The following is an 18354-nucleotide window of genomic DNA, read 5'->3' on the forward strand; positions in this document are numbered from 1 at the left end:
ACAGAATATCCTAATTATTGGGTCAATTTGAGATTGGCAAAGTGTTACAAGGAGTGCCACAGGATCAATGCTGTACTCAGATATTTACAATCAGTACTAACATCTTAGATGAAAGTACAAGATGTAACATATCCAAATTTCCAGACAATACAAGAATGGAAAGTAAACAGTGAGAATGACATGAAAGGAACATATCCAAATTAACTGAGTGAACCAGAAGGTGTAGGATGAAGTATAAAGTGGGAAAATGTGATGTTGTTCAGTTTGATAAAGAGAATAGCAAAACAGAAATGGAGACACAAGGGAGTGCAGATACTGGATTTTGAGCAAAACACAACAGCTGGAGGAACTCAGCAGACCAAGCAGCATCTGGGGGGGGTGGTGGGGGGAGGGTGGAGGGAGAGGAATTGTCAAAGCTTTGGGTCAAGACCCTGCATCAGGATTGAAAATGGAGGGGGAAGAAAGCTAGCATAAAGAAGAGAGGAGCATGGGTGAGACGGGCTGGTAGGTGATAGGTGGACCAACAAAGATTGAAGGATAATGGGCAGAAGGAGCCAAACTTGAGGCTAATATCAGCCACAACCTTATTGAAAGGTGAAGTAAGCTCAACGGACTGCATGGGGTATTCTTACTTCCATGGTCCCTGGATGGTAGAACCATAGAAGGAATGAGGCAGCATCTGCAAGAGCCTATATAACCAAAACACACAGCAAGTAGAGTTGTTTAAAACTGCAGAGAAGAGGAGTTAATCATAAAAGGCCTTACCTAAATCACATAAGTACAGTAAGGTATTCTTTACTAACATCACTCAGTTTGTATTTCAAACTATTTATTACTGTCAGCCCTTCACTGTAGAAATGCCACGATCTGCGCCCTAAGGTTTGTTTTGAGGTACCTGGAAAAGTTTCTTGCACTCTGTGATCATATGACCCAATCCCTTGGTTGCTGCCAGATTCTCGCTGAGGTCCCTCTGATCAGGCTTACTTAGAACACCTCTCCTTCGGATCATCCTAGAACAAGGCCAGGAAAAAGGTGAGAACGTTCAGAAAACCCAGGCAAACTAACACGAAACATAGAGCACATAAGTAAAACTAAATTGTATCAGTTGCACATATGATCACCTAAACACACGTGTTCCACTTTTCACATGTGTGTTTATTCAGATGGCCAATGGAGATGCAGGTTGTTTTTCTTTGATTGATAATTTTCTTTGTGTAATGGTACAAATGTTATAAATGTTGCTCTGTAACTCCTAATTTTCTAAATCAATAGCAAGCATGGGAGGGAGGTTAAGTTCTAAGTCAATCCACAACCCTAAATAAGTTTTTATCTTCACTCCATTTATCTGTTTGACTTCCTTTTAATCTAGTTATTTTCTTTCTCTGTTTTCTTTTTCCCCTCCCCGTGTCATCGTCTTTCTCCCTGATTAGATGAACTTGGTATTAAACCGGAAACAATTAAATACACCCCAGACAAGGATAATGAAGGTTGTCTTCATCTTAAAGGTGACTGAGTGATAAAATAATGTCCCTTTTGATTTTGAGGAACTGGCTTTACAGCTATGTCCTGTGGACAAAATCACAATATTATAAACGTCGCATATAGATCTAATGATCCATTTCTAGATTTGTCTCATTCACGAGCACTCTCCCTTGTCTATTCTAAGATCATGTATTTGAACCCTACTTTAGAACCTGGAACACATGACCTAGGATGGCTCTCCAATGAAGCATTGAATTATTAATTTCAAATACTCCTCTATTTCTCTATTGTAAAATATCCTTTGTGGGTAGCTGCATGTGTAGAAGCCAGCAGCAAGGTGATGACTACTCTCTCAGCCTTTAACCAAGCACATTCCAATACATTAACTGTCATGCCCAAGAGAGTGGAGGAGATCAATGTGTAACACACCACATCCCACTTTGGTTCACGTTCCTAAAACTTTAAAACTTTGGAATTCCTTACGTTCTAAAGGCTTTCAAAATTCTAGTCTGATATCAGCTAATTACAACTTCTTGATTTATTTTAACTTCATTCTTGTTCTTTACAGCCTTTGGAACCTACAAGATGCTCTTTAACCCACCAACTGGATTTCTTAATAACAAGAAAATTCAGTCAAGGGGATTACTGATGACGCCATCACCTTGGCAGCAAGAACATCTTTCCTTCTACAGAACAGCAAGAATATAGCAAGCTACCAACCACAGAGTTCCAGTGAACCATAGAGCTCACCTTGGTGAGGAAGTTTCTTTCTTCAGCACATTGAGGTGGAACAGTGATGGTGCAAGGCACACAGCCAGGTTTCCAGCGGTCATCTGGTTTTGCTGTACAGATGCAATGTCGCTTAGGAAGTACAACAATGACTGAAGAACCTCACGGTTCTCATCTGGCATCAGCACAATGGCAGCCTGAACGGCTTGGAGACGTTGATCCATTGGCACATCTGATGAAGGGAAAGAAAGATTCATACAGACCGATCTCCACATCCTTATTGCTTTAGCATTTGCAATCAGGACAACTCCATCAAATAATTACTTCCAAATATGGGGTGAAACTACATGATGAACTTCCAAACCCAGTAAGGGTTCCTCTACTACAGCTCGCAAACCCATAATCTCTACTGCTCTGGTCTACAATGGCCAGATGCAAGGGAACACCACCACTTCCAAGTTACCCCAAACTATGCATATTGTCCTGACTTGATAACTAATCACCCTTTCTCTGGCAATTCTGAATCAAAATTGTAGAGCTTCACCATATGTGTTGTGGCAGTTTCAGGTGGAGGCTCACTACTACCCACTAGCAATTAGTGATGGGTCAATGAATGCTGGCCTTGTGTGCAATATCAATATTTCATGAATGAATAAATAAATGGGGAAGTAACTTTCAGAAATCATTGAAATAACTATGAACATCAACTCAAATCCAAGATTGTGTTAATCCTTGGGACACAGAGAATCTCAAAACAATATTCTGCACAGGGATAATGTGGTCAAAGAGCTAATCTGCAATCAAGGATTTCACCTTTGGTGTCATCAATTCCCTGGTCTCTGTAGTCATAAACTATGGAACACTAGATAGCTTTGGGAATTTAAAAACTGGAATTGCATCTCTAGAGCATAACGTAATAACCAATGGGGCTGTGCAATGAAATTCTCTTTGTCCATTGGTAGTATGGGATGTATGTGAATTGAGTGCAGGGTGACCTTAATCCAGTTCCTAGTGGGCATATCCCCACTGTAAAAATTAACACAAAAGTAACAATTATGGAAATGGAGGTCTCACAATGATACTGTAGGGACATTGCTACTTCAAAGAAGAGGGAGCTTCCAAGCCAAACACAACACAGCTGTGCTGTTACTGGTTCAAATCATCTAAAGGGAAAGCATTTTATCCCCAAGCACAGATATCTCCTATCTTGATACAACTCAATTACACAGGGAAAACAGTTCTAAGTTTTTCAGAATGCATGGCTCGGATAAGTCATTATAACTAATAAGCAGTTATTAGCATTTTCTTTATTGCACTCACACTGATAGATCTGTAGAAAGGTTTCTGTCAGTTTGCTGGTGAAGATAGGTTCTGGAAGGTCTCGGAAATATTGCTTTAACAAGTCTGCTACATCAAATGCTGATTGACCCTGATAATTAACATTGTCAGGATTGTTTTCATTCATCTGCCTGAGGACCTGGATTCGCGATTTCACACCTGACTTCCTGAAGATACCAACCTGTGTACAACATAATAATAAAGTTAGAGTGCATATTTTTACTCTAATCAATGTAAACCATTTTTATTGAAGAGAACCTTTGTAAATATACAACACTAGCAGCAAGAAACTGGTCAATGCCTTCACATGCTGGAAGTTCTTTATAAGGAGACAATGGACATCCAAACACTGAAACAGCAAGGACAAGATTGCACAGGTCCAATGATGCGAGAGAAGATACCACAGTCTATTTCAGGATTTGTCACTGGGAAGAACATAATGTGCAACCCCTCACCAAAACAAAAACAAGGGTTGTGCTCTCCTCACCATCCTGTTCAGTGATTGGACCTATGTAGGAGGCATGGATTAATTTAGAACCTTGATATATCTCAATGAATTAGCTTAATCATGTTACCCATGTCATGAGTTGTAATGGTTCACAGCTGGCTATTCTTTTCAATATAGTTTCTCCCAGTTCTTTTTCTTGGGGCTGTCCAAATTATTCACCAGCTACATCCAATTAGGAATGCTCATGAATGACCTTTATCTCAACATCAATCTCTATCATTTCAAGACTCGAGCACTGTGAGATTTACAAGACTTATTATTTTTCCTCTTTGTTTTCCTTCTTCCAAAATTAGCTAATGGCTGATCACTGGCACCTCAAACTCATCACATGGGAACACATACCTGCAAACCCAAGCCCAACCCCTCCAAACTGCCATACTATTGTACAGCAACATAGTGAACTATCACACATCCATTAAAAAATACAAGGTACTGGCATTACAAGCTTATTGTTTGCTGGTGGTTATTGAACATGTCTGTAAGACATTACCTCCAACTATTAATATACTTCCCAAACTCTTAACAATTATTCACATTCTCTTGACAACCTTACAGAAATACGATAGTCTCCTGGAGACACCATGCAAACTTTCTTAATGTTCTGCTTCTCAATGGTTTATAATATCATATTAACTAAACAACCAGCCTCTATCCAGCAATAAATTATTTTCAGTGGTATAAAGAGTGAAAAATAATATTAATGACTCAACAATCCAGAAGACATCTGATGACCTGAAGGATCACAATCTCTCTACAAATCCTCTACAATTTAGGGATCCCAGCATAAAAACAATGTAATACCTAACAAAGTAACAGCCAGCTCTGTGTAACTTCTGAAATTAACCAAATCTAAAGACAAAGCCTATTGAAAACACTACAACTGGTTCTGGATTTGTAGTAGGGCACAGAAACACACCTGGCCCATGCACTGACTACGCAAGTAGCGCATGGCTTGTTGAATACTTTGAGGTAGCGGCTGCCCCGACCTCTTGACGTTTATTATTGGCGGAACACCAAATACATTTTTGCCTCGGTAATCTGGTTCCTTGCTTCTTTTCATGAATTTGGGAACACCCCTGCAGGAGCAAAAAAAACCATACAAATTAATAAAACATCAAAATCCTGTGAACTGGTTAAAAACAATAAACCTAATTGCTGACAATATACCCCCTTTTATATTATTTCTTTTCCATTCATTCTTGTGATACGGTCAATGATCTTGATCCTTTAACCCATCTCTCTCTAACATTGCTTCTCATAATTTTTTTCAGCATTTTTATTTCTCTGAAGTTCTCACCATAAAGACAGTGTACGAAATGAATTTCAGCGGCAGTTTCCTGAGGGAGAACATCACATAGCATTGGACATTTTATTGATTTTCTCCTATCCGCTTCCTGCTCCAGATAGCATAGCTCAGATACCTAGTCGGACAGAGTTGGGGCCAAGTAAGGTATATTGGACCATTGATATGGCTCCAGGTGCCTTTAACAGACCTCCAGCAAGACTGGTATTTACAGGTGGAAGGGAAAAGTAGAGCACAGCAGAAGGCCTGTGAGACCCCAAAGTCTATTAATGGGAGATGAAACATAAATATATCATCTCCCATTGGAAGTCCTCTTATTGTTGCAGCTGGGGCAGAATCTCCAGTTTAAAGAGCCTCCTTGTGTAATACCTAGCACTAGCATCTGGGCATGCCTGGTGTACATGCAGATGAAAATTGGAGGCTGTGAGTGTCCCCTCCCACCTCTCTATCATCAGAGCACAAACCTTGCAGTGGAGATTTAGGTCAACCACTTTGCCCGATTTTCCTTTTCAGACACCGAGCAAGAAGAAAACCTGGCAAAGTGCTTAATGCAACCTAACCCCACTTAGTGGCTGTGACAAAGTTGGATTTCAAGCCCATCAGCCATCTGATTTCTAGGTTTTGTCCAGTGGTTGTTGGCCAACCCATTCCTTTCTCACAGGCTGCTTGCCTTTGTTTACAGTGCACCCTTCTGACTGCCTTAACACAAAGAATTTCATTCCAAGCTGTTTCCACCCTTTGTGAGCTTTCAAACAATTTAACTCCCCACCTCCCTGACACTCCCGGCTGCTACCCTGTTTCCACATTTCCCCCTCTCTCACAGCTGTGATGTGATATAGCCTCTATCCATTCACTGGGGAAACCATCTGTAATATTCCAAGGGTCAAAGGCTGTGCTTGGACAGACTCCAAGTCCTGTGGATTCCTGTTATTGTACATTCTTTGCCTGGTTGCAGTAAATGTGAAGAGACACAATAGCAGGGCACATATCCAATTGGATGCTTTTTATCCTCAAGGAAACATAGGGGATGAATCCTCTCAAATCGCCAGGACACAGTCCAGTGACACTATGTGTGGCCAGTTCCTGTGAGCACTGTGGAGGTTTGAATTATCAAAAGCATAAGGAAGGGACTGTTCCAGCAACTTCATAAATAATCTGATTTTACTGCCACTCCAAGGCCACAGGTTCAAATTTTACGAAATACCAATTGCTTATTTCGTGGGATAATGAAACATGGAGCAAATCCCAAGCCCATGTCTCTCATACATTTCCTGGAGCTGAGCTTCACATCCAAAGTGGATGATGTCTGGCAGCAAAACAGCCAAAGTGATCATCATTCAGAAGGGGATTGATTCATATTCTGCATTGAATATGCTGCACTCCTTCTGTTGAAGGTATTCCCACAGCACTTCAGGGACAGACTTCCAGGATTTAGACACAGTGATGATAAATAAACAGGGATATTTTTCCAATTCAGGTTGGACTTGGAGGCGAGCCTGTGGATGGTGGTGTTCCCATGATCCTGCTGCCCTTGGCCTTGGTGGTAAATGGCCCTTTCAGAATAGTCTAAACAAGCATTTGCTTGTTACATAAACTATCCAATCCATGAATTAGATTCTCATGTATTTGCTTCCTTCTGTATAAGTTATCTAAATCTCTTCATTAAATCTCTCTGGCCGCCTATTGGTTTGCATGTGATTCTTTGAATGATGCATATTAGGTTTCATATAACAAAGTGTCACAGAATAGTACAGCATGGATACAGGTCTTTTGACTCATTTATTCCACGTTGACTACCCAGCACCCAGTTACACTCATTCTATTTTTATTCTCTGCACATTACCCTCAACTCCTTCCAGATTCTACCACTCACCTACACTCTATGGGTAATTTTACAAAAGGCTAATTAATCTATCAAATTGCACGTCTTTGGATTGTAGGGGAAACCCACATGGTCACAGGGACAACACATAAACTCCACACGGACAGCACCGGAGTTCAGGATTGAACCCAGGTCACTGGAGCTGTAAGGCAGCAGCTCGAGTAGCTGTGCCACCATCCACCCTATGGTGAGTTTTAGCTGGTGCTTTCCATGGATGCCATACATTCAATTCTCATTATAGTTAGTTGCAAGTCTGACTTAACCACAAAAATCAAGCAAGTGTAGGACACTCCAATGTCTCTCTTAGCTCTGTTGCCTACATTCATAAATCTGTCAACTGCGTAAATGAGACCTCCGGCCACCCTGTCGGAATCCTAGCTACTGACCAGTTCCAGCCCTGCTTGTTGCGGACAGCATATTTCTCCATGATGGCAGTCAATCGCAGTAGGGAGAATCGCTGTAGGAGGTTGAGCTGAGCTGCTGACTGTCTGTTGATTTCCATTGAAGCAGAATTCAGGCTGGGGCGGTGAGAGTTCTGGAAACTGTGCCAGCGCAGCTTCCTAAGGAAAAAAAAATGCAAAGATTAACAAAGGACACCAAAGTCTGCAGTAACCAACACCACACAGGGTCAAGGCCAGCATTCCTAGACAGATACCATGAAGGACCCCAGTTTAAATATCCCTGCCAACGACCTTTATCATTACAGCTGTATCTTGGAGGGTCACAGACTATGTCACACTAGAGAGTTGCACATTTTCCCATGGCACCTTAGGCCTCAGTGCAGATTTCCAGAACACCTTTTGGCACTCTTGTAATGGAATCTAATTTTTTTGCCTCTAAGTTACCATCTGGACAGGCTGGGATCTTACTTGTGTGAGTTCCAGCCTGATTTTCTCTCCATCTGACAGACATCCAGCCGTCTTCAACAATGCCCATGTTGGAATAGCATGTCTTTGTTATAACTGAGTTTTGGAACAATAAATCATCTGCTATGAATGCCCACCAAATCTCAGAGAGTGAGGTACCTTTCTGCTTGGTAATTGACCATAGTATCGGTAAGGGAACAGTGCATACCTTAGAGAAAATAAACTTTCTATCTGCACTTTCAGTGTAAGACATGGGAACACAGTATGTGTCAGAAGAAAATCATAAAGTACAGGAAATATAGTAAAGGGTTGCATGGAAGTGTTATACACCATCTCGTAACAAATGGATTGTCATCTAATAATCAGTAACATCTGTAGTCACAAGGCACAGATGAACACAAGGGTTATTCTGTGGAACCTCATTCTCCTGAATAAACATATACTGCAGGACAACACTGCTATAGACTCTTGTCACAGGAAACCACTTGTTAAGATGAAGATGAGATAGAAAAAAAAGTCTTATTCAACAAGTACCAGTGAACCTTTGAAACCCACGTGCAGGAGAAAAAAAAAATACAAACTATGAAATGTCATATTTTAATGCAAGGTTGCAGTTTCTGTTCTTGTTTGTAATCCTCTTCTCAGCTACCTCCCTGTTCTTCTCGAGCCTCTGATTGTCACTGGGATACCTTGCCCAACTGTATTTTTGCAAAATTTGAGTACTAAGGGATATGAGACCACTGGGACAGCCAGATAAAATCTGATCTTATCTCCATTCAATATCCACACAGGCAGAGTTTCCAAGAGGCATCAATGGGCTGTGACCAGGGATGGGAATCCTGGTTCATTTTCCTTCCCACCATGCCCACTGCATTGCTGAAATGCTGGGAACAACTGTTATCCTATGACTGCTTCCTGTCTAAAACCAGCCAGCTCAGCACTGACCAGAAGCAAGCCATTTCCAAAGCATTTTTGCAATCACATTTTGCTGAATTACAGACAGTTACATGAATAGTCAGAAGGAAATAAGACTTACATTCATGTAGTACATCATGCATTTCCAAGTGTTCCATAAATAGAGGATTACTTTCAGACACACACTGCTATTATGAGCCATTTTGCAAACAGGAAAATCCCACAAACTAAAGCAAAATTATTCTTTGGTGGTGTTTACCTGCTGGGAACACTAGCCAGGACAGTCTATCAAATAGTCATAGAGTCATACTACACAGAAACAGGTCCTTCAGCCCATCATGTCCATGCTGACCATCAAGTACCCATCTCTACAAATTTCATTTACCAGGACTTTGTCCGTAGCCTTCTATGCCTTGGCAATTCAAGTGGTTGCAGATGCTTCTTAAATGTTTGAGTACCTGCCTCCCCACCACCTTCTCAGACAATGTGTTCCAGACTGCAACCAGTAAATGCCATGAGATCTTTAATATCAACATGGAGAACCTAAACAGAGCTCGTATTCAACATCTCAACAGAAAGACAACAAGGTTGTCAAACAGTAGCAATCTACAGTCACTTGTATTGGGAACCATTTAAGATATATATGGCATATCTGTGTATTAATTCTTGAGCTGCGGTTTGCTGGGGGTTTCCATACTGAATTGTCAGCATATATTCCTATTGACTAATCAGGAAGATGGGACTTCTACATTCCAAGCACCATCAGCTATTTCTCAGCTGCTCTCCAACACTCTCATGGAGCCCTGCAGAAAGACACAAAAGTGCTGCAGCTCCCTACGAGTCCCACTGTGGTTTCCTGTCTTTGCCTGCTTAGATCTAGTTTAGAAGTGCGAGTCCATTCATTTAAATGGAGAGGAACATCTGGCTGCAAGGGTCGTGTATAAATAGAATTTACACATCTCTGTGTTAATTGAGGTTGCTTAAATATTGTTAACTGTTGAAGTAGTTTATATATTTTTATTTTAGATAATTTGAAGATTTTGTTATACTGTTTTTTATTATTAATTTGACAGTTTCAAGTATTCACAGAGCTTGCCGGGTTTGACAGCTGGCAAGTTCAGGGGCAAGGCTCAGCCAGCTGTCAGTTTCTCTCAGCTGTGTTGTGGACAGAGCTGTGGCTTGTTCATACGACAGCATTGTACCACATGAGGCCTTGCCAGTTTGCCAAGTCTCACCATTTTGAATTGGAATAGCTTCTGCAAGCATGTTCACATGATAAACCCATAAAAAGCAAGTCATGTGTCTAAGTGGCAAATGTGGGCAGCTTGCCAGAGGTAAACCAGTTTGATGCTTTATGATGCAATACTTGAAAGGAAGGAAACTCAGGCTGTTTCTGTTACAGCAGGAAAAATTTCCCTCCAGTTCTTCCTTTCTGCCTGCTGAACCAATGTTGTGTAACATCCAGACGGAACAGATGAAATCAATTCCATTTTAATACTCAAGCACTATATCATGAGGAGTATGACAAATGATACACTGAATTAAGTTCCCTTCAACTGGGGAGCAAGGTGTTGAATTACTTGAACAGCATTTCACCAAGTGGTAACTCTTCACACTTGAGTTTAATCAGTTAGTCAACTTATTAATGAATATCTCATAACTAACTTTAGGCTCTCCTCATACAATGTTCACCATGCAATCCAACCAGGAGTGAGTAACTATAGATCAGAAGGAGGGCCAGAGTTTAATGTACTGTGCCTATTATAAACTGAGCTAAAATAACCCAAGTTATGCCAAACCAATATCAAGCCATAGCTTGACTGGTTCACAGTTCAATGACAAGCTGTGCTGAATAATAGAGGCAGCCTAAAAAATGACCTGTGTTTGATATCTGCAACTATCAACAAAAAGATTAGAAGTCTCTACCTGTTTGGTCTGGTTAATGAAGCCCCTACTCCAGAATCTCTCCGATCCCTCATCTCCATTTCTTCAGCTTCATTTAGTGAATTCCCAGTACTATCAAAATCACTTGCAGTTGTCCCCACATCAGACATTGAGCGGTCTTCAAAATTCAAACCTTGCAAAGGAAAAACAGTTTCTCCAGTAGAGTCAGACTCAGTGTCATTATAATCAGTGCACATCATTTTTGACCAACTGTCTACTCTCTGCTGTAATCCATTGACATGCTTCAAAACATCATCTAGTTGTTCAAAGTAGTACTCAGGTCCACCTATGCTATTGTACGGGTGGGTCTCAGGCACATTGTCATAAAAACTCTGCCTGCTGTCCACAGAGCTACAGGAATCCCTTCGTTCTTGAAACCCCAGTCGCTGAAAATTATTGCTGCTTCCACATGTAGACATTCCAAAGGAGCTGTTTCCTGATCTCCATTTTACCAAATGGTTATCAGCACCTGGACACAAGCTTTCTATGGAGAGGGCTTTGGGGAAGGTTCCTAATTTGTGATTTGTTGGGATACGAACAACATAATCTTCTTGAGAACACATATTGTCTCTTCTATTATGATTGGAGGCCATGAAGCCCATTTCATAGTCTTCCAAGTACAGTCCACAAAGCTTAGAGCCATGGCTCCTAGATTTGCCTGAAGAATGTTCTGTACATCCACAATCAGCCAGTGAAGGAATGCCAGATTGAGATAAGTTATTCATCAAGTTCTTGGGGCTCTGGCTCCCACTTTTCAGAGGACTGGAGCTCTGTAATGGTTCATGGTATTGCTGTAATACTGTTTTGATACTTTTTGTCTCTTTGTTCTTTGAAGCCATTTTGGCTTTGTTCCGAAGGGTTTTAAACCGAAGGGATTCAATCCGTCTAAGAAAGCTCTTGGTCCGCTGTTTTCTGGGGTTCTCTGTGAAGTCTGGAGTGGTTTGATCTCCAGTGGAAACATGGTTATCAAGTGTGCAGTTGTGAGAGTGCTCTGCTGCTTGGGGATTAGCCACCAGGACTCTCCCAGGATCTTCCTTTGTCGCCAGCTGATTGTTCGAATTGTGACCCACCAACGTTTCCTGAATGCTCCCAACACTGCTGCTGCTGTGCACGGAGCTGGCTTCTGGATCACTGAGCTCCGAGAGAACGCTCTCACGGCTGGCCGACTCCTTCATTATCGAGCTTAGGACCTCCGCTCGATTCAACTGGAAGTCAGCAGCTGTCAGGCGAGACCATCTCCTGCTCTCTCGCTGAAATGCCCAACGATCACTAATAGCACAGACATCTTCATCAGAATCATCACCCTAGAATGATAATAGCATAGTGTTACGAAATGGCCACATCGTGAGGAAAGAATAACAGGGAACAACAGGGGTGATTGTGATCCTAAAGAGCACCTGATAACTGAATGCTATTCCTCCACTCCTGAGAGACGCTGCCCTTAGTGAACTACCATGCCTTTACTGGTATCCTCATCCAACCACACTCTGTCACAGATAATGAAGGCTTTATTCAGTACCTTGCCACCAACACCATTATCCCCTATCCCACCCTCTTTTGCAATATGGCTTATATGGAGCCAAGTATGGAAAATTACCACTAGCCATCTTTAACAGCCGCTAAAGTCATTCACCTCCCTGTTCACTAAAATAACTTTCTGTACCAGACCACTGGAGATCCCCCTCCTCCTGGCTATACCACTGCTCCATGAATAAAAGGAGAAGCATTGCAGTCAAGGGAAGCCTACTTTCCTCAAATTTCCATGTCCGCATTCTTGCCACCCACTTGTGATTTCTATACCACAGTAGGTCCTTAACCTTCTGCCTAGCAATGCCACCTTGTTATCAGCTCCATGTGAGGCAGACTACAGGAGTGCTCAGTCACCCCTTGCGATACACACAAAGACAAGAAAATAGGAGCCACTCGGCCCCTCAAGCCTGCCCCACCATTCAATATGATCATGGCTGATCAATACTGGCCTCAACTCTTCTTCTATGCCAAATCCCCATAATCCTCAGTTTGATGATCTTTCAAATATTTATCTGTCTCTACCTTAAATATATCTAATGATCTGGCCTCACAATGCTCAGGGGCAGAGAATTCCAGAGATTCATGCCCTCTGTGAGAAGAAATTTCGATTCACCTCAGTTTTAAATGACCAGACCCTTATTTTGTAGCTATGCCCCCTTTGTTCATGACTCTCCCACTAGTGGAAACATTTCAACCTCCGCCCTGTCAAACCCCCTTAGGAACTTGCATGTTTGAAATATGTCACTCCTCATCCTCTCTTGGATGAGGAAAAGAAACCCAAACTGTCTAGCCTCTCTTGATAGGACAACCCTCTTATCCTAGGAATCAGCCTGCTAAAACTCCTTTTTGGCTGCCTCCATTGTTATTAGGTACATTTTTAGGTAATGGAACCAAAACTATGCACAGTATTCTAGGTGTGGCCTCACCAACACCTTGTACAAATGTAGCAAAAACTCCCTATTCTTAAACTCCAACCCCCTTGCACTAAAGGGGAATGTGCCATTTGTCCTCCTAACTACCTGTTGCATCTGCCTGCTAACTTTCTTTGATTCATATACTGGAACACCTAGATCCCTCTGAACTTCACTCAGCTGCAATCCCTCTCCATTTAGATACTGGCAACAAAAGCTGAAGGCTCTTAGTCACCTACTGCACCAAGTTAAAGGAGGGCAGGATTACAACTATAAAATTAACAGCAAGACTTGTCCTTGTGCTGTGGTGGCAGAGAGCATAGCCATGCTAAATTCTTCAAGGACTGCCAATTTCATTATTGCACGATTGTGGTTGTAAAGATGCAAAATCCAAGCATGGAGATGAAAATCTGTCCTGGTACAGTGCAGTAGTGGAAGACCATTTCTTTAGGATCCGGCTGTTTATAGGGAGTAGCTGTATTGGTACAAAATCCTGAGAATGGGGGGCTGTAGGTGGAGAATGTAACATTGCCTACACTGGTGTAATACTAGGTTAGGTCAAACAGAGTCTCTCTATGTTGTTTAGGACCCAAGGAAACACAAAGTGTCTCAATTCCTATACAAAGTTCAAGAGGTGTAATTGGGATGTCTGTAATGATACATAGCCCATAGAGCTGAATAGTTGTTGGTAGTCTGGTAATTTGCATTATAAGTGTTGCTCTGGATACAACAACTTCATATAAACCCTGTTCCCATCATTGTGGGTTTTTTTTTAGCCAATTCAGCCATATTAAATATAACGAAAATGTCTGTTTCTAAAAGGATTTTGAAATTAACAGTTTTCGATTTTGAACACCCAGATAGCAGGAAAATAGAACAGTTAACCAAAGCAGTCATTCAGATGTGCTTACCAATTTCCTGGTAGTGTTGCCATCAGTCTTTATAAAGGTATATTTATTCAGAATCATCAGCCGTCTGTAAAAAGTATAAAGTCAAGTTAAATCAAGGATACCTCACCATAAACTGAGTTACAGCAATGGCTGCAGCTACACTCAAAAAGAGCCCAATTGCTAATTCTCTTTAAATTGGGACTCTTTTTGCACAGTAAGGATAGAATGTCATTGAGAGCCACAGGAGTCAATTATTTCCAGCAAGATACCTCCCACCCTCTCCCACTTCACATTGTTCTGACTTTGCTATGGTATATTCCTTATTAAGAAGCCTACTCTCAGGGGACATCAAAGAAGCCTTTATCTTCATCTTCTATCCATTTTCCATCAGGACTCATTGAACAGTGATCAGAAATAAAAAGTGTACTGGGCTGAGAGGGCTGAGTCCAATGCTGTTCTTATAATTATCTCAGCCACGATTAGATAACCCAGAACAGACCAAAGATCAAACCTCGTATTTTCTTGCTCTATGTCACTCATACATTTACTCTTTTAGTCATCAGGACCCACTGGTCCTCTGAATACTCCTTCACGAAAATTGCATAAATTTGGCAGGTTTATTTTCAAAACATAATTCCTGGCGAATGACACATTTCCTAAGAAAAACACAGGAGAAATTCAAAAATTAAATTCCCTGAATACTCCATGCTCCCAGAAAGAGAACATAAATTCTACTCGTGGCTGTTTCTCATCCAGTTTCTATCTCTATTCTGCTACAATCTGTTCCTGATCCTGACTTTTCAAATAACCAACTTTATCGAACTAACCTACTCACAAATAGCTCTTACTGGATAACTGATTGTTTATTTATTTACTACTAGTTTAGCTTATCTCCTCAGCCATACTTTTGATAGTGGAGGTTGAAGGAGGTGACTAAGTTCTTCAGCACCTCCTTTTGCACAAAGCAAAACCCAGCAAAGAGTTGTGAGGAATCCAGATGGTTCAGGAGCTCACAATGGCTGACCTGCCTGTTAACTGATTATAAATTATAAAGTTTAAAAAAATTGATTTTGACATAAAATGCTACTTCCTGGTTCAATACGTCAAATGCAGAAAATGCCAGAAATACTCAGCAGATCTGTGGATAAATGGGACTAGTAGACCCTCAGTCAGAAGTGAAGGGGGTACATGCAAAATATTAATTCATCTGCTCTCTCCATACATGGTGTCTCACCCACTGGGTGTTTCCTGCAGCACCTAATTCACTGAGGAAACCTTAATGTAGCCCTTATTGCATGCAACTTATGGACCATTCGTACACTGGAGTGGGCTTTTGTGTCTCTAGAAAGAATCCCCCATGGTTTGGCATTTTAGAAACACCTTAGCAATAAATTGCACCAGAAATGTGTGTATATACTACATACAATGTCTTAACCATTTGAAATGGTCATCAGATTGTGCCGAGCTCATAAGCTAATGATCTGTCAGTGTTCAAATAGGGGAAGTATCAGCTGAAAACACAATTGGCCAAGGGATTCTTTGGCATTTACTGTATGAGTGATCTTAAGCTCCTCTTAGCAGTGATAATTAATTCAGTTCTTTGAAACACAAATTTGAAACAAGTGCACACGTGATGCATGACAGCCCATGTCTGTGGGCCAGGCAGCAGCCCCCAGTAATCATTTAATAGAAATGTGAGCTTATCAATGCACAGACATACTTCACTCCATGGTCAAACATATTTCACTCCAAGTGCCTCTCTAAGCCTATCAAAGTTAAAATTTCTGCATACACCCTTGGCTGAGATATGGTGATAAGGGAATAGATATCGTTGTAAGTGCATTGCATTGGTGCTGGTGATTTTTGACCATTTTCCATTCGTCTTAGATCAGCCCCTGTTAGTAAAGGGTTGAAACTGAAAGGCTAACCGTGAACAAACCTCAGAACACGAGCTCACTGCAAAGTGTAAGATACTGGATTTCAAAATAACTGACGTGAATCATTTGCTGACTACAACAGAGGACAGCAATGCCTCATGACAAAACCGCAGCATAAAGCAAAAAGTAGGCTTTGCTTAGATCAAGATGAAAATCTAGACTCTTAACACAGAGGTACACAGAAATACACAATAATAATAAAAAATGCAAATTATCCTGTCAAAAATGGAAACACGGTCTATGAGACACAGTGAATGAGATACAGCAATAAAATGTACACATGCTGATGCCTATTACAATATGAAGAATTGAAATCTGAGGGCTAACAAAACACTGCTGTCTAAAGACAAAGCAAAAAACAGCAGATCTTGAGAACCCAAAAAAAACCAAAAGAAATTCTGGAATATGGTCAGCAGGTCAGGCAGCAATTGTGAGACAAGATACAGAGTCAACATCTTAGATCACTGATCTTCCATCTGATAGACTAGAACATGTGTCTGAACAGGATGATTTGTATCATTAGGCACTTTTTAAATCTGGTTTTTACAGTCTGGGCATTAATCATCTCTTTGCCTCAGAGACAGAAAAGTTGAACAGGCTGAGAGATTCAGGGATCACAAATGAGGCAGCCTGACTTTCATTTCACTAAATTATTGAAAGAACTCAATTGCTGGTTTCATTACTGTATGTATTTGAGGTAATGATCAATTCATTATTTTACCCCATTCTGACTATAATCACACCAAACACCATTTCATTTCTGCTTCAGTCAGGTCTCCGAGGTTCTGGCTGGAAGCAAGCAGGTGGTGTTTCATGAATACATTAAAATCAGGAACCCATGATGTCATTATATGTGTACATGTTTTAATGTGGTGGAACAGAAGCCCCTCACAGGATTGGCTCCAGGTACTGACTCACTAGCTCAACATGAATATTTGGCACAGAACACTTTAAAAATATTTACTGCCAGCCATAGTAATGTTGCAGTGATTTCCTTCTCCTGCCAAAGACTGACCACATGGCAGATGTCATTGACGGTAGGAAATTAAATCATCTGGGGGCTGATCATGAACGAACACTTGCTAACTTAGTCCCAATTCACAATTTCTCCCCAACAACAATTACTGACAGTAATCCTCTAGTATTTGGAGTACTTGTAATCATCTGTGGAACAACAGTTTCATTTAAGGAACATACAGATGTAATTTTGGATATACAAAATGTTTAAGAATAGTTGTATGTGCAGAGGAACCTCAGACACCTCAGGTTCACCAATGAATATGCAAAAGTGCTTCTGCAATGAGTGAGGTTAGAGGAAGAGCTCAGTATGGCATGTGGCAACAATGGCCCACATGCAAAACAATTCAGCAACAGTTCAGCAAATGGTCAAGGCAGTCAAACACACCACACAAAGCAACTCAATGCAGGGAACAGAATCATGATCTTACCCACAAAATGCATTAGGAGCTAGGCACACCTTCCAACAGTATCCCTGGATATGTATATTTGATAATTAATCACTTCCCCTTGCATTCTGTTAGAGTGCTTACCAACAATGCCAAAGGGGCCTTTACTTTAGTTTAATGTTGGATCATCCCACTGAAAGTCTCACTTAAAAGCTGACTGCTTGGGGCACGCATCCCACCACATTTTGATGAAATCAGGGTGAAAGTTTGGAGTAACTAAAGGTCATTCTCACTTCGTGCGTACTCTTTGAAGCAGAAGGCAAGCTTTGGCACCAGAAAGCAAATAAAACCTCAGCCTTCACACTCCCCGAGAGGAGGAAGCTTTGCTGATACTGAGGAAGGAGGCCATGTACAGCAGCAGAGATGAGGAAGTTTGAGAGCAGCTGCAGTTACAAATTCCTGATTACATTTTGGACCGTTCCCATGGCACCCACATTGTCTGTCAGCAAATTCTAACATGCAACCACCTCAAACTCACCACAGTTGCTTAAAGTCACATGTAAACTCCATTCCTCAACCACCTGCTCCAATGTCTCTTCCTCTTTTCCTCCTCCAGATACATCAGAAGAGGAAGGAATATCTAACCCACCTACATTCATGGCATGCAACTTCAATACCTCCATAGCACCAGTCCAAATCTACACCAGAGAAAT

At 41.2% G+C, this 18354-nt stretch overlaps 1 protein-coding gene across 3 annotated transcripts in view; it reads right to left on the minus strand.

Moving 5' to 3' along the window:
• LOC127573515 (stAR-related lipid transfer protein 13-like) overlaps window positions 1-18354 on the minus strand; it is a 69054-nt gene that overhangs the window by 11897 nt on the left and 38803 nt on the right. For all 3 annotated transcript variants that reach the window (XM_052021801.1, XM_052021802.1, XM_052021803.1), the window contains exons 4-10: window positions 14320-14383; window positions 10950-12271; window positions 7629-7802; window positions 4974-5133; window positions 3532-3730; window positions 2233-2443; window positions 896-1010 (exon numbers count right to left, since the gene is read on the minus strand). In XM_052021801.1, coding sequence (XP_051877761.1) covers window positions 896-1010; window positions 2233-2443; window positions 3532-3730; window positions 4974-5133; window positions 7629-7802; window positions 10950-12271; window positions 14320-14383 — 2245 coding nt within the window. The remainder of the gene's footprint in view (window positions 1-895; window positions 1011-2232; window positions 2444-3531; window positions 3731-4973; window positions 5134-7628; window positions 7803-10949; window positions 12272-14319; window positions 14384-18354) is intronic.

Source organism: Pristis pectinata, chromosome 8, assembly GCF_009764475.1.
Source record: "Pristis pectinata isolate sPriPec2 chromosome 8, sPriPec2.1.pri, whole genome shotgun sequence".
NCBI lineage: Eukaryota > Metazoa > Chordata > Chondrichthyes > Rhinopristiformes > Pristidae > Pristis > Pristis pectinata.